At 44.4% G+C, this 15,906-nt stretch overlaps 1 protein-coding gene across 5 annotated transcripts in view; it reads right to left on the reverse strand.

The window, feature by feature from the left end:
- Positions 1 to 14,184: 14,184 nt before the first annotated feature.
- The window catches only part of immt (inner membrane protein, mitochondrial (mitofilin)), a 57,818-nt gene continuing 56,096 nt past the window's right edge, over positions 14,185 to 15,906 (reverse strand). For all 5 annotated transcript variants that reach the window (XM_078223555.1, XM_078223535.1, XM_078223545.1 and 2 more), the window contains one exon: positions 14,185 to 15,025. In XM_078223555.1, the coding sequence (XP_078079681.1) occupies positions 14,418 to 15,025 (608 nt within the window). In that variant the 3' untranslated portion in view covers positions 14,185 to 14,417. The remainder of the gene's footprint in view (positions 15,026 to 15,906) is intronic.

Below are 15,906 nucleotides of genomic sequence, written 5' to 3' on the forward strand. Positions count from 1 at the left end.
TTTCTAAGTGGAAAGAATCTCTCCACCTCTACCCTATCCAGCCCCTTCATTATCTTATAGGTCTCTATAAGATCCCCCCTCAGCCTTCTAAATTCCAACGAGTACAAACCCAATCTGCTCAGTCTCTCCTCATAATCAACACCCTTCATCTCTGGTATCAGCCTGGTGAACCTTCTCTACACTCCCTCCACGGCCAATATATCCTTCCGCAAATAAGGGGACCAATACTGCACACAGTATTCCAGCTGTGGCCTCACCAATGCCCTGTACAGATGCAGCAAGACATCTCTGCTTTTATATTCTATCCCCCTTGCGATATAGGCCAACATCCCATTTGCCTTCTTGATCACCTGTTGCACCTGCAGACCGGGGTTTTGCGTCTCATGCACAAGGACACCCAGGTCCCTTTGCACAGTAGCATGTTGTAATTTTTTTCCATTTAGATAATAATCCAATTTCCTCCAAAGTGAATAACCTCGCATTTGTCAACGTTATACTCCATCTGCCAGATCCTCGCCCACTCACTCAGCCTGTCCAAATCTCTCTGCAGACCTTCTACGCCCTCCACACTTTTCCACTTTGTGTCATCTGCAAACTTTGTTACCCTACACTCAGTCCCCTCCTCCAGATCGTCTATATGAATGGTAAATAGTTGAGGCCCCAGTACCAATTCCTGCGGCACATAAGAACATAAGAACATAAGAAATAGGAGCAGGAGTAGGCCATCTAGCCCCTCGAGCCTGCCCCGCCATTCAATAAGATCATGGCTGATCTGACGTGGATCAGTGCCACTTACCCGCCTGATCCCCATAACCCTTAATTCCCTTACCGATCAGGAATCCATCCATCCGCGCTTTAAACATATTCAGCGAGGTAGCCTCCACCACCTCAGTGGGCAGAGAATTCCAGAGATTCACCACCCTCTGGGAGAAGAAGTTCCTCCTCAACTCTGTCTTAAACCGACCCCCCTTTATTTTGAGGCTGTGTCCTCTAGTTTTAACTTCCTTACTAAGTGGAAAGAATCTCTCCGCCTCCACCCTATCCAGCCCCCGCATTATCTTATAAGTCTCCATAAGATCCCCCCTCATCCTTCTAAACTCCAACGAGTTACCATGTGCCAACCAGAAAAGCACCCATTTATTCCGACTCTCTGCTTCCTGTCGGATAGCCAATCCCCAATCCACGCTAACACCCTACCCCCAACTCCGTGTGACCCAATCTTCTTCAGCAACCTTTTGTGAGGCATCTTATCAAACACCTTTTGGAAATCCAAAAACACCGCATCCACCGGTTCCCCTCCGTCAACCGCACAAGTCACATCTTCATAAAAATCCAACAAGTTTGTCAAGCACGACTTTCCCCTCATGAATCCATGCTGCAAATGCTTAATCGAACCATTCTTATCCAGATGGCCCGCTATTTCTTCTTTAATGATGGATTCCAGCATTTTCCCAACTACAGACGTTAAGCTAACCGGCCTGTAGTTACCCGCCTTTTGTCTATTTCCTGGTTGTCAAGTGACAGGCAGGTTTTCTCTCTCTCCCTGGTATTATAGATTCTGCTGGCCAGCTGGAAGCAGGTCTTCTGGTCTTCATGGAGTGAAAATTCTGCTGTTGGCAGTTTGCTAGCTAGTAACTAGAGTCTCTCTCTCTCTCTCTCTCTCTTTCCCTGGTGTTTTAGGAAGCTGTTCTGACTTCAAGTTTGTCTTTGTGTGCATCAAGAGGGCTGCTGGAAGTTACAAGGCTGAGAAGTCAGTGTTTCACTTCTCTAACCAAGGGACTAAGTTCTAGCATCGTGTGAGCATTCGTATTTTCTGTGCTAAGCCTGTGGGAAGGGTTTTGTATAGGGGAGCTTGTTTGATTGGAACATTTCATATATTTATTAAGGGTTATAGCATATCATGGTTGTTTTTTTTCTTGTAATTGGTAAAAAAGATATTGCTATATGTAAACTTTATTCTTAAATAAACTTTGTTTGATAAAAGCTCCCTAGTGGGTCAGTTGAATCATACCTGAAGTAAAACACCTCATGCTCAGCCTAGCCAAATGCAAATTGCGAAACCTATGATCCAGGCAGACTTCATAAAACACTTTGGAGTTTCTGACCTAAATTATAACAAATGTTCTGCTCAGACTTGCGGTGGGAACCAGGATCAGTTGCATATCTACTGATGCTGAGGCAGATACTGGAGGATTCTGAAGGAGCTACCAAAAATGAATTGCTTCACACATCTTTGCATTAAACTATCTTTCCATGCATTTTACCTGTCTGTCAATGTTTTTCTGGAGTCTATTGCTATCCCCCTGCTTATTGCAGCTCCGACAACACTCAAAAAGTTCAACGGCAGCCTGGACAAAGCAACCCACCTGATTGCTACCCCTTCCACAAACATTCACTCCCTCCACCACCGATGAATAGTGGCAGCCATGTGTGACGTCTACAAGATGCACTGCAAGAACTCACCAATGTTCCTGAGGCAGCACCTTCCAAACCCATGATCACTACAATCTAGAAGGTCAAGATTAGCAGATGCCTGGGAAAACCATCAAGTCCAAGTCCCTCCAAGTCACTCACTGTCCTGACTTGAAAGTATATCGCTGTTCCTTCACTGTCACTGGATCAAAATACTGGAATTCCCTCCCGATCAGCACTATGGGTGTACCTACATCTCAGGAGCTGCAGTGGTTCAACAAGACGGCTCACCACAACCTTCTGAAGGGCAACTGGGATGGGCAATAAATGCTGGATCTCGCCAGCGATGCCCGCATGCTGTAAAATGATTTTTTTTAAAAGTGATAATAGGGGAATTTCAATTATTCTTATACAAGGTCAAAAATGTTACTGTGTTCATAAAAGACTTCCGTGCTCCCTTTTATGTTACCTGCTAATCTATTTTCATACTTTGTCACTAGTTCCTTTTTCAGTTCTCCTTCGGGAAATGTTTTGTATTCAGCATAGTTCTCCGTTGATTTATGAACCTTACATTTATCATAAGCCTTCTCTTTCTGGTGCATTAATCTCTATCTTCAATCATTCAGGTATTGATGTCTTTTATTTCATCCTCTTAAGAACGTGCTAGTTCTTACACGCTGGCATCGTTTAAGACTTATTTAGATAGCCACATGAACAGACTGGGAATAGAGGGATACAAAAGAATGGTCTAGTTGGGCACATGAGCGGCGCAGGCTTGGAGGGCCAAAGGGCCTGTTCCTGTGCTGTATTGTTCTTTGTTCTATTGTTCTTTGTTCTTAGTCTGCACTCAAACGACAGGGCAATAGACCAAGAAATGGAATGTGGAATTAGATTGGATAACTTATCTTCAGCTGACATCAACACCCTTTTGTGCCTTAAATCTTTCTGTTTCTATGCAATTATTAAAACATGGCAAAATATCATTTTCACTATTGGGGCATTAGCCACCAAATATCTTTGATGTGGAGATGCCGGCGTTGGACTGGGGTGAGCAGAGTAAGCAGTCTCACAACACCAGGTTAAAGGTCAACAGGTTTATTTGGAATCATGAGCTTTTGGAGCGCTGCTCCTTCATCAGGTGAGTGGAGAGGTAGGTTTCACAAATGCAGCATAGATAGACAAAGACACAATTGCAAGATAATGGTTGGAATGCGAGTCTTTACAGGTAATCAAGTCTTTACAAACCATTATCCCTTTCTCCACTCGCGCTGTCTGTACCTGTAAAGACTTGATTACCTGTAAAGACTCGCATTCCAACCATTATCTTGCAATTGTGTCTTTGTCTATATATGCTGTGTTTGTGAAACCTACCTCTCCACTCACCTGATGAAGGAGCAGCGCTCCGAAAGCTCATGATTCCAAATAAACCTGTTGGACTTTAACCTGACGTTGTGAGACTTTTTACTGTGACCAAATATACTGTGAGTGCATTTTTCCCCAACTCCGATCAATTATATTGATCAATTCACCAGCTAGAGACACTTGAAAGTATTAAATAACATGTTTCCTTCCATCTTCACAGCTCACTCAGACTGGAAAAGATTTCCATTAGTTCAGTGCTTGATGTCAAAGTGGTCTGTTGCTGGAGCTATTTATACATTAAAGATAGCCAAGAGTGTCCTGTGATACTAAATGAGGAAAGAGAAATTATTCAGACTATTGACTTGCTTCATTCGTGTTTTGCATTGCTTGGACTCTATTGAGTATCAATTCTATTACTCTAAAGAAATATCAGTCTGTGCCTAATTAAGTCTACTAATGTTATACTTTGATTGATAACAATTCTACAACGTAATCTTTCGCTTTTGCCTGTGAGTCAGTTGAATGTACCACGAGCTTATTGGGCCAGTTTCAGGATGAAGCAATGAGGTGTTTAATGGAGGTGTTTGTTGTGACTGTGACTTTTAAAGGTTTGTAATAATATCGGAACCAAATAACAGCACCAAGGACCTGGGTTTGATTCCTGGCTTGGGTCACCGGCTGTGTAGAGTCTGCACGTTCTCCCCATGTCTGCGTGGGTTTCCTCCGGGCACTCTAGTTTCCTCCCACAGTCCGAAAGACATGCTGCTTAGGTGCATTGGCTATGCTAAGTTCTCCCTCCAGTGTACCCGAACAGGTGCCGGAGTGTGACGACTAGGGGATTTTCACAGTAACTTCATTGCAGTGTTAATGTAAGCCTATTTGTGACACTAATCAATAAATTTTAAAACTTTGAATTTAAACTCTTGATCAAAGTGAGTTATATGTCTTAGCTCAATGAGAGCTTATTAGGCAACTTTATTGATATAGTGTCTTTAGCGTACTAAAATGTCCCAAGGTGCATTTCAAATTTGACACAGAAGTGGGTATTAGGCCAGAGAACCAAAAACATGGTCAATGTGGTAGATTTTAAGGAACAAAAAGAGATAGAGAGGGAAGAGAGTTAGAGAGGGAATTTCAGAGCTTAGGAAATTGGCAGCTGAAGGCATGGCCACCAATGCTGGAGCAAGTAAAATGGGAATGCTGAAAAGGTCAGAGATTCCTAGTGTAGAGCTGGAGAAGGTTACAGAGATAGGAAGCAGCAAGGCCATTGAGCAATTTTAAAATAGGTTTGAGAATTTTTAAATTAAGATATTGCTTAACCAGGAGCCAAATGTAGATCAGTAGGCACAGTAGACCTTGGGGAGGTGGTGGCATAGTCGCTGAATCTGGATTCAAATCCCACCACAGCAGATGGTGAAATTTGAATTCAATAGAAATCAGGAATTAAGAATCTACTGATGACCATGAAACCGTTGTCGATTGTCAGAAAAACCCATCTGGTTCACTTATGTCCTTTAGGGAAGGAAATCTGCCATCCTTACCCAGTCTGGCCTTGCATGTGACTCCAGACCCCACAGCAATGTGGTTGACTCTGAAAATGCCTTCTGGGATAGACAATAATTGCTGGCTCAGATTTAAAAGAACAGGGGAGATGGGTGAGATGAATGTTCGTGAACCCACCTCTTCACTCCATCTGATGAAGGAGCAGCGCTCCGAAAGCTTGTAATTCCAAATAAACCTGTTGGACTTTAACCTGGTGTTGTGAGACTTCTTACTAGTGGTGTTGGGGAGGGTTTAAACGTATGGCAGGGGAATGGGAACTGATGCAAGAAGTCAGAGGGAAGAGGGGACAGAAACAAAAGGGGAAATATGGAAGGCAGAGAAACCAAAGACAAAAATCAAAACGGGCCACAATATATCATAATTCCAAGAGGGCAATAAATGCTAAAAAAAAACAAGCCTGAAGGCTCTGTGTCTCAATGCGAGGAGAGTTTGTAATAAGGTGGATGAATTAACTGCGGACAGTCATTAATGGATATGATGTAATTGGGATCACAGAGACCTGGCTCCAGGGTTACCAGGGATGGGAACTCACCATCCAGGGGTATTCAATATTCAAGAAAGAAAGACAGAAAGGAAGGTGGGGGGGGGGGGGGGGGGGGGGGGGTAGAGTTGCTGATTAAAGAGGCGATTAATGCAATTAATGCAATAGTAAGAAAGGACATTAGCCTGAACAATGTGGAATCTGTATGGGTGGAGCTGCGGGACATCAAAGGACAAAAAACGATAGTGGGAGTTGTGCATAGACCATCAAACTGTAGTAGTGAAGTTGGGGATGGCATCAAGCAGGAAATTAGAGATGCGTGCAGTAAGGGTACAGCAGTTATCATGGGTGGCTTCAATTTTGCATATTGATTGGGCTCACCAAACAATGCGATGGAGGAGGTTTTCTTGGAATGTATAAGGGATGGTTTTCTCAACCAATATGTCGAGGAACCAACTAGAGAGCAGGCCATCCTAGACTGGGTATTGAATAATGAGAGGATTAATAAGCAACCTTGTGGTGCCAGATTCTTTGGGGAAGAGTGACCATAGTATGGCAGAATTCTTCATTAAGATGGAGAGTGGCACAGTTAAGTCTGAGACTAGGGTCCTAAACTTGAGGAAAGCTAACTTTGATGATGAGACGTGCATTGGCTAGGATAAGCTGGCAAAAGATAATTACGGGGTTGATAGTGGATAGACAATGGCAGACATTTAAAGAACACATGGATGAACTTCAACAACTGTACATCCCTGTCTGGCGTAAGAGTAAAATGGGGAAGGTGGCTCGTCCATGGCTAACAAGGAAAATCAGGGATAGTGTTAAAGCCAAAGAGGAGGCATATAAATTGGCCAGAAATGGCAGCAAACCCGAGGACTGGGAGAAATTTAAAATCCAGCAGAGGAGGACAAAAGGTTTAATTCGGAAGGGGAAAATAGAATACGAGGGTAGGCTTGCAGGAAACATAAAAATTGACTGCAAAAGCTTCTATAGATATACGAAGAGAAAAAGACTGGTGAAGAAAAATGTAGGTCCCTTACAGATAGAATCAGGTGAATTCATAATGGGCAACAATGAGATGGCAGACCAGATGAACAAATACTTTGTATCTATTTCCACTAAGGAGGACACAAATAACCTTCCAGAAATACGAGGGGACAGAGGGTCTAGCATGAAGGAGGAACTAAAAAGAAATCCTGATTAGTCAGGAAATTGTACTGGGGAAATTGCTGGGATCAAATCCCGGTAAGTCCCCAGGGCCTGATACCCTGCATTCCAGAGTACCTGAGGAAGTGGCCCTAGAAATAGTGGATGCATTGGTGATCGTTTTCCAGCATTCTACAGACTCTGAAACAGAGTTCCAGTGGATTGGAGAGTAAGTAATGTGACCCCACTTCTTAAAAAAGGAGAAAACCAAGAATTATAGATATTTAGCCTGACATCGGTGGTGGAGAAAATTCTGGAGTCAATTATTAAGAATGCAGTAACTGAGTATTTGGAATGTGGTGACAGGATCGGTCCAAGTCAACATGGATTCACTGAAGGAAAATTGTACTTGACAAATCTGGAATTTTTTTGAGGATGTGACCAGTAGAGTGGACAAGGGTGAACCAGTGGATGTTGTGTAACTGGACTTTCAAAAGGCTTTTGACAAGGTCCCACACAAGAGATTAGTGAGGAAAATTAAAGTTCATGGTACTGGGGGTAATGTATTGACATGGATAGAGAACTGGTTGGCAAACAGACGCTACGACAACGGATGAATGAACACCGCTCGACAATCACCAGGCAAGACTGTTCTCTCCCTGTGGGGGAGCACTTCAGCGGTCACGGGCATTCAGCCTTGGATCTTCAGGTAAGCGTTCTCCAAGGCGGCCTTCACGACACACGACAGCGCAGAGTCGCTGAGCAGAAACTGATAGCCAAGTTCCGCACACATGAGGACGGCCTAAACCGGGATGTTGGATTTATGTCACATTATCAGTAACCCCCACAGCTTGCCTCCTGATCTTGCAGAATCTTACTAGCTGTTCTGTCTGGAGACAATACACATCTCTTTAACCTGTGTTTAATGTTCCCTCCACCCACATTATCTGTACCTTTAAGACCTGGCTGGCTGTAGAGATTTGCATTCTAATTAGTATTCTGTAACTTGATGTTGTGTCTCTGTGCACTGTTGGAGAACAGATTTTCACTCCATCTGACGAAGGGGCAGCGCTCCGAAAGCTTATGGTATTTGCTACCAAATAAACCTGTTGGACTTTAACCTGGTGTTGTGAGACTTCTTACTGTGCTTACCCCAGTCCAACGCTGGCATCTCCACATCATGGCAAACAAGAAACAGAGAGTGGGAATAAATGGGTCCTTTTCAAAGTGTCAGGCAGTGACTAGTGGTGATGTGGAGATGCCGGTGTTGGACTGGGGTGGGCACAGTAAGAAGTCTCACAACACCAGGTTAAAGTCCAACAGATTTATTTGGTAGCACAAGCTTTTGGAGCACTGCTCCTTCATCAGGTGAGCAGAGAGCTGGATTCACAAACAGGGCATATATAGACACAGACTCAATGCAAAATAATGGTTGGAATGTGAGTCTTGGCAGGTAATCAAGTCTTTACAGGTACAGCCAATGCGAGTGGAGAGAGGGATAATGACAGGTTAAAGAGGTGTGAATTGTCTCAAGCCAGGACAGTTAGTGAGACTTTGCAAGCCCAGGCCAAATGGTGGGGGTTACACGTAGTGTGACATGAACCCAAGATCCCGGTTGAGGCCGTCCTCATGTGTGCGGAACTTGGCTATCAGTTTCTGCTCGGCAATTCTGCGTTATGTGTCTTGAAGGCCGCCTTGGAGGCCTTTAAGACACACGACAGGTGTCTTGAAGGCCTTACCCGTTGATAAGAGGATTGACAGGTAAGGCTGACGAACGCAGGGCATGGATAGGTATCTGGGACTGAAACGTGGCTAAGTGAGGGACAAGACTGGCAGCTTAATGTTCCAGGGTACAGGTGCTTTAAGCAGGGCGGAGGTGGAGGAAAGAGAGGAGGGGGAGTTGCATTTTTGATTAAGGGGAGCATCATGGCAGTAGTCAGAGATGAAATAACTGAGGGATCATCCAGCGAGGCCTTGTGGATGGATCTAAGAAATAAGGAGGGGATGGTGACCTTAATGGGGTTGTACAATAGGCCCCCAAATAGTCAATGGGAATTAGAAGAACAAATATGCAGAGAGATTGGGGAGACTTGTAGGAGTAATAGGGTTGCCATAGCAGGGGATTTTAATTTTGCCATAATGTTAAGGGCTTAGATGGGGTGGAATTTGTTAAATGTGTTCAGGAAAGTTTCCTCAGGCAGTATGTGGAGGGTACTACTCAGGAAAGGACAAAACTTGACCTACTCTTGGGAAATAGGGCAGGGCAAGTGAAGTGACAATGAGGGACCACTTTGGGACCAGTGACCATAGTTCTATTAATTTTAAAATAGTTATGGAAAGGGACAAAACTGGTCCACAGGTGCAAGTTCTAAATTTGGGCAAGGCGAATTTTGATAGAATTTCAAGGGTTGATTGGAGTAGTTTGTTTGAGGGCAAAGTGGGACGCCTTTAAAAGTGCAATAGCTGGAGTTCAGGGTCTATATGTTCCTGCAAGGCTGGAAGGAGTAGGGAACCCTGGATGACAAAACATATTGAGGTTATGGCCAGGAACAAGGAGGCATGGCTCAGGTACAAGCAGCTGGAATCAAGGGATTCCCTGGAGGTGTATTGGAGATATAGGAGTATACGCGAAAGAAATTAGGAGGGAAAAAGAAGGCATGAGGTAGCTTTGGCTGACAGGATTAAGGTGAATCCAAAGGGATTCTTTAAGTACATTAAAGGAAAAAGAGTAACTAGAGAAAAAAAGGACACCTCAAGGACCAAAGTGGACACGTGTGGAACCACAGGAGATGGTCGAGGTTCTCAATGAATGGTTCTCCTCTGTGTTTACCGTGGAGAAAGACATGAAGACTTGGGAACTTGGGAAAGTTAGTGGCGATATATTGGGGACAGTTCACATTACAGTAGAGGTGATGGATGTATTAAAATGTATGAAGGTGGATAAATCTTCTGGCCCTGACCAGGTATATCCAACAACACTGCATGAGGCTAGAGAGAAATTGCGAGAGCTCTGGCTGAGATATTTGTGATGTGGAGATGCCGGCGTTGGACTGGGATAAATTTCAGATAAAGCTCGGCACAACATCGTGGGCCGAAGGGCCTGTTCTGTGCTGTACTGTTCTATGTTCTAAACACAGTAAGAAGTCTCACAACACCAGGTTAAAGTCCAACAGGTTTATTTGGTAGCAAACACCACTAGCTTTCGGAGCGCTGCTCCTTCGTCAGGTGGAGTGGGAGATCTGCTCACAAACAGGGCATACAGAGACACAAATTCAATTTACAGAATAATAATTGGAATGCGATTCTTTACAGTCTTTACAGCTAATCAAGTCTTAAAGGTACAAACAATGTGAGTGGAGAGAGCATTAAGCACAGGTTAAAGGGGTGTGTATTGTCTCCAGACAGGACAGCTAGTGAGAGTTTGTAACTCCAGGCAAGTTGTGGGGGTTACAGATAGTGCAGACGCTACAACAACGGATGAATGAACACCGCTCGACAATCACCAGACAAGACTGTTCTCTTCCTGTTGGGGAGCACTTCAGCGGTCACGGGCATTCGGCCTCTGAGCTTCGGGTAAGTGTTCTCCAAGGTGGCCTTCACGACACATGACAGCGCAGAGTCGCTGAGCAGAAACGGATAGCCAAGTTCCACACACGAGGACGGCCTCAACCGGGATCTTGGGTTCATGTCATACTATCTGTAACCCCTACAACTTGCCTGGACGTGCAAAATCTCACTAGCTGTCCTGTCTGGAGACAATACATATCTCTTTAACCTGTGCTTAATGCTCTCTCCACTCACATTGTTTGTACCTTTAAGACTTGATTAGCTGTAAAGACTGTAAAGAATCGCATTCCAATTATTATTCTGTAAATTGAGTTTGTGTCTCTGTATGCCCAGTTTGTGAGCAGATCTCCCACTCCACCTGATGAAGGGGCAGCGCTCCAAAAGCTAGTGGCGTTTGCTACCAAATAAACCTGTTGGACTTTAACCTGGTGTTGTTAGACTTCTTACTGAGATATTTGCATGAGTTAGCCACAGGTGAGGTACCAGAAGACTGGAGAATAGAAAATGTTGTGCCCTTATTTAAGAAGGGCTGCAAAGAAAAACCTGGGAATTATAGACCAATAAGCCTAACATCTGTGGTGGGTAAGTTACTAGAGGATTCTGAGGGATAAGATATACAGGAATTTGGAAAGACAAGGATTAAGAGTAGGCAGTATGGCTTTGTGCATGGGAGATCATACCTTACAAAGTTCTTTGATGAACTTTAAGAGGTTGTGCTGGAATCTTTGAATGGCATCTAGATAAGTCGCCGGGTCCGGATGGGATGTACCCCAGGTTACTGTGGGAGGCGAGGGAGAAGATTGCAGAGCCTCTGGCGATGATCTTTGTGTCATCGATGGAGACGGGAGAGGTGCCGGAGGATTGGAGGATTGCGGATGTGGTTCCTATTTTCAAGAAGGGGAATAGGGATAGCCCAGGTAATTACCGACCGGTGAGTCTAACCTCAGTGGTTGGTAAACCGATGGAGAAGATCCTGAGGGACAGGATATATGAGCATTTAGAGAGGTTTAGTATGCTCAAGAATACTCAGCATGGCTTTGTCAAGGGCAGATCGTGCCTTACGAGCCTGGTGGAGTTCTTCGAAAATGTGACTAAACACATTGACGAAGGGAAGGCGGTAGATGTGGTTTATATGGATTTTAGCAAGGCGTTCGATAAGGTCCCCCATGCAAGGCTTCTAGAAAAAGTGAGAGGGCATGGGATCCAAGGGGCTGCTGCCCGGTGGATCCAGAACTGGCTTGCCCAAAGGAGGCAGAGAGTGGGTATAGATGGGTCTTTTTCTAAATGGAGGTCGGTCACCAGTGGTGTGCCCCAGGGATCTGTTCTGGGACTCTTGCTGTTTGTCATTTTCATAAATGACCTGGATGAGGAAGCGGAGGGATGGGTTAGTAAGTTTGCTGACGACACGAAGGTTGGTGGGGTTGTGGATAGTCTGGAGGGATGTCAGAAGTTACAGAGGGACATAGATAGGATGCAAGACTGGGCGGAGAAGTGGCAGATGGACTTCAACCCAGATAAATGAGTCGTGGTCCATTTTGGTAGGACAAATGGGATGAAGGAGTACAATATAAAGGGAAAGACTCTTAGTACGGCAGAGGATCAGAAGGACCTTGGGGTCCGGGTCCATAGGACTGAAATCGGCCCCGCAGGTGGAGGAGGTGGTTAAGAAGGCGTATGGTGTGCTGGCCTTTATCAATCGAGGGATTGAGTTTAGGAGTCCGGGGATAATGATGCAGCTATATAAGACCCTCGTCAGACCCCACTTGGAGTACTGTGCTCAGTTCTGGTCGCCTCACTATAGGAAGGATGTGGAAAAGATTGAAAGGGTGCAGAGGAGATTTACAAGGATGTTGCCTGGATTGAGTGGCATGCCTTATGAGGATAGGCTGAGGGAGCTCGGTCTTTTCTCCTTAGAGATACGAACGATGAGAGGAGACCTAATAGAGGTGTATAAGATGTTGAGAGGCATAGATCGGGTGGACTCTGAGGCTTTTTCCCAGGGTGGAAATGTCTGCTACGAGAGGACACAGGTTTAAGGTGCTGGGGGGTAGGTACAGGGGAGATGTTCGGGGTAAGTTTTTCACACAGAGGGTGGTGGGCGAGTGGAATCGGCTGCCGTCAGGGGTGGTGGAGGCAAACTCAATAGGGTCTTTTAAGAGACTCCTGGATGAGTACATGGAGCTTAATAGGATGGAGGGTTATAGGTAGGTCTAGCAGGTAGGGATGTGTTCGGCAGAACTTGTGGGCCGGAGGGCCTGTTTGTGCTGTAGTTTTTCTATGTTTCTAAGTGACCAGGAAGGTTGATGAGGGCAGGGTGACAGACGTAGTCTATATAGACTTCAGTGAGGCTTTTGATAAAGTTTCACATGGTAGGCTGCTCTGGAAGGTTAGATCACATTGAATCCAGGGAGAGCTGGTAAATTGAGTATACAATTGGCTTGATGGTAGAAAACAAGGGTTGGAAGAATGCTTGTCAGACTGAAGGCTTGTGACTAGTGGTGTGCCTCAGGGGGTCAGTGCTGGGGCCATTGCTGTCATCGATATTGACGATTTAGATGAGAATGTACAAGGCATGATCAGTAAGTTTGCAGATTTCACTAAATTAGGTGGTATTGTAGACAGTGAGGAAGATTATCAAAAATTGCAGCAGGATCTTGATCAGCTGGGGAAGTGAGCTGAGAAATGGCAAATGGAGTTCATTACAGATAAGTGTGAGGTGTTGCATTTTGGAAAGTCAAATCAAGGTAGGACTTTCACAGTGAATGGTAGGACCTTAGGGAGTATCATTGAACAGAGGGATCTTGGAGTTCAGGTGCATGGAATTCTAAAGGTGGAGTCACAGGTAGATATGGCAGTGAAAAAGGCTTTTGGCATGCTGGCCTTCATCAGTCAGGGAAGTTATGTTGCAGTTGTACAGGACACTGGTGAGGCCACACCTGGAATATTATGTTCAGTTTTGGTCGCCTTGCTATAGGAAAGATGTATTAAACTGGAGAGAGTGCAGAAGAGATTTACAAGGTTGTTGCCAGGAGTCAAGGGACGGAGTTATAGGGAGAGATTGGACAGGCTCGGACTTTTTTCTTTGGCGTGTAGGAGATGGAGGGGTGATCTTATAGAGGTGTATAAGATCGTGGAGGCATGGATAAGGTGACTGTACTCAGTCTTTTTCCCAGGGTTGGGAAATCAAGAACTAGAGGACATAGGTTTAAGTTCAGAGGGGAAAGAATTAATGGGAACCTGAGGGACAACATTTTTCTTTTTAACACAGAGGGTGGTACATATGTGGAATGAGCTGCCAGAGGAAGTGGTTGAGGCAGGGACATTGACAACATTTAAAAGGCATTTGGACAGAAACCTGGAGAGGAAAGGTTTAGAGGGATAGGAGCCAAATGCAGGCAAATGGGGTTAGCTTAGATGGGCATTCTGGTCGGCATGGACCAGTTTGGGCCGAAGGGCCTGTCTCTGTGCTGTAGATTCTATGAACAGATTTAGGTTGCTGCAAATCAAGGGGTAACTATAGCCTTGGTTGATCATCCGTAGAGAAACAAAAACAGAATCTAGGGACACACTGTCTGATGATTCACTATCACTTGAACTAGTAACTGGTCATACTTTATTGTGTTTTTAAAAAATACACCAATATACATTTTCCATTCATTCTTTAATTTTGTTTTATTGATATGCACCTGAAGGGAAAATCAACATACAATGAGTTGAAATGATTATTTGGTTCAATTACAAAGTCCAATCCATAAAACTATTATACCAAATTACAAACACACAACTTACTTCATTGTACCATACAGTCAGTGAAGTCAGTAACATAGTGCTTACAGCGTTGGACTCCATTTTTCTGTCATGATGAGGGCGGCTGTTTTCTGTTGAATTATTGAACTTGTGTGGTACCCAAACCGACCGCATTGGCATAAGCTGAAAGGATTTCTACTATTTGTTTTGTTTCAAGGGTCACACGAGCTTCTGTCAGCCAGTCTCGCGCCACCCTTCTTGGTTCCCCACGCAGTTGGTTGACAAATTTAGCTGCAAGCTCTAGGTCACCATGTTCAATGCAGAACGAAGCATACGATAACAGTCTAAATGTGTCCAGGTCGTCAGGGTTAAGTTCCTCGGGGGGCTTTACTACTCGGGGCTCCATTAATAGGAAGGACTGCAGGTAGGACAGGAAATATTGATAGAGGCTATTTCTCGTCTCATCTATCATGGCCACACGCCGTGCTATTTTCCGTACTGCATAGAACCGATGACGTAATGCCTCCTCACTGTATACACCACGGGAGAGACATTCTTGAGGAAGAGATTTAACTAAGGCCTGTGTGAACTTATCATCTCCACAGCTATTTGTAATAGCTTCTAGGGCCTTCTGTAGAGGCTCTGTCGGACTATCACCAGAGGCCGTTTTGAGTGTGTATTGCAGAGCTTCTATGGAGAGCCAGAGTTGATGTGCCTTTCTAGCCTCCTCTTCAGCAATTGCATGACCTAAAATGAAGCAACATTCATAGTTAGCAAAAACACTCAGCTTTTAATTATGAATATACATGTCATATATTGGTTGAGAAAATGAACAATGATCCAGCTTGACTCATATTTTCTAGTTCAGTGCTCTTTCATATGAGAAATTGGTGGAACACGTTTGATTGCTTACTCCTAATCAACAACAACTTATACTTGTATAGCACCCTTAAATACAAGAAAACATATCAAAGCACTTCACAGAAGCACTATAAAGCAGTACATGACACCGACCCATGTAAGGATATTGTAGGTCAGATGACTAAAAAAACCTACTTCTTTGACCAAGGTTAAGTAATGTCTTAAAAGGAGGCAAGGTAAGGAAAAGAGGTGTGGCGAGGCTATTTCACGGCTTGAGGCCCAGGCAATCGAAGGCATGGTCACTAATGGTGAAGTGATTAAAATCAGGAATACACAAGAGGTTAGAATTAGGGAGAGGGCAGATATCTCAAAGGGCTGTGGGCTTGGAGGAGATTACAAAGATAGGGATAAGGCAATGGAGGGATTCGAGAACAAGGGTGAGAATTTTAAAACCAATAACCCAAAGCCAATGTAGGTCAGGAAGGACAAGGTGATGAGCAATCCGAACTTGGTGCAAGTTAAGACCTAGGCAGCAGAGTTTTGAATGACCTCAGGTTTAGAGGGGAGAATGTGGGAGACCGGCCTTGAATGCATTGGAATAGTCAAGTGTGGAGGTAACAAAGGAAGGAATCAGTTTCAGCAGATGAGCTGAGACAGCGGTGAAGTTATGGTGTTGGCAAAAGGCAATCTTAGTGATTGCAATAATACGAGTTCAGAAGCTCATCTCAGGATCAAATTTGACCCCACAGTTGTGAACAGACTGGGTT

The sequence above is a fragment of the Mustelus asterias genome, chromosome 1 (assembly GCF_964213995.1).
Source record: "Mustelus asterias chromosome 1, sMusAst1.hap1.1, whole genome shotgun sequence".
Classification (NCBI taxonomy): Eukaryota; Metazoa; Chordata; class Chondrichthyes; order Carcharhiniformes; family Triakidae; genus Mustelus; species Mustelus asterias.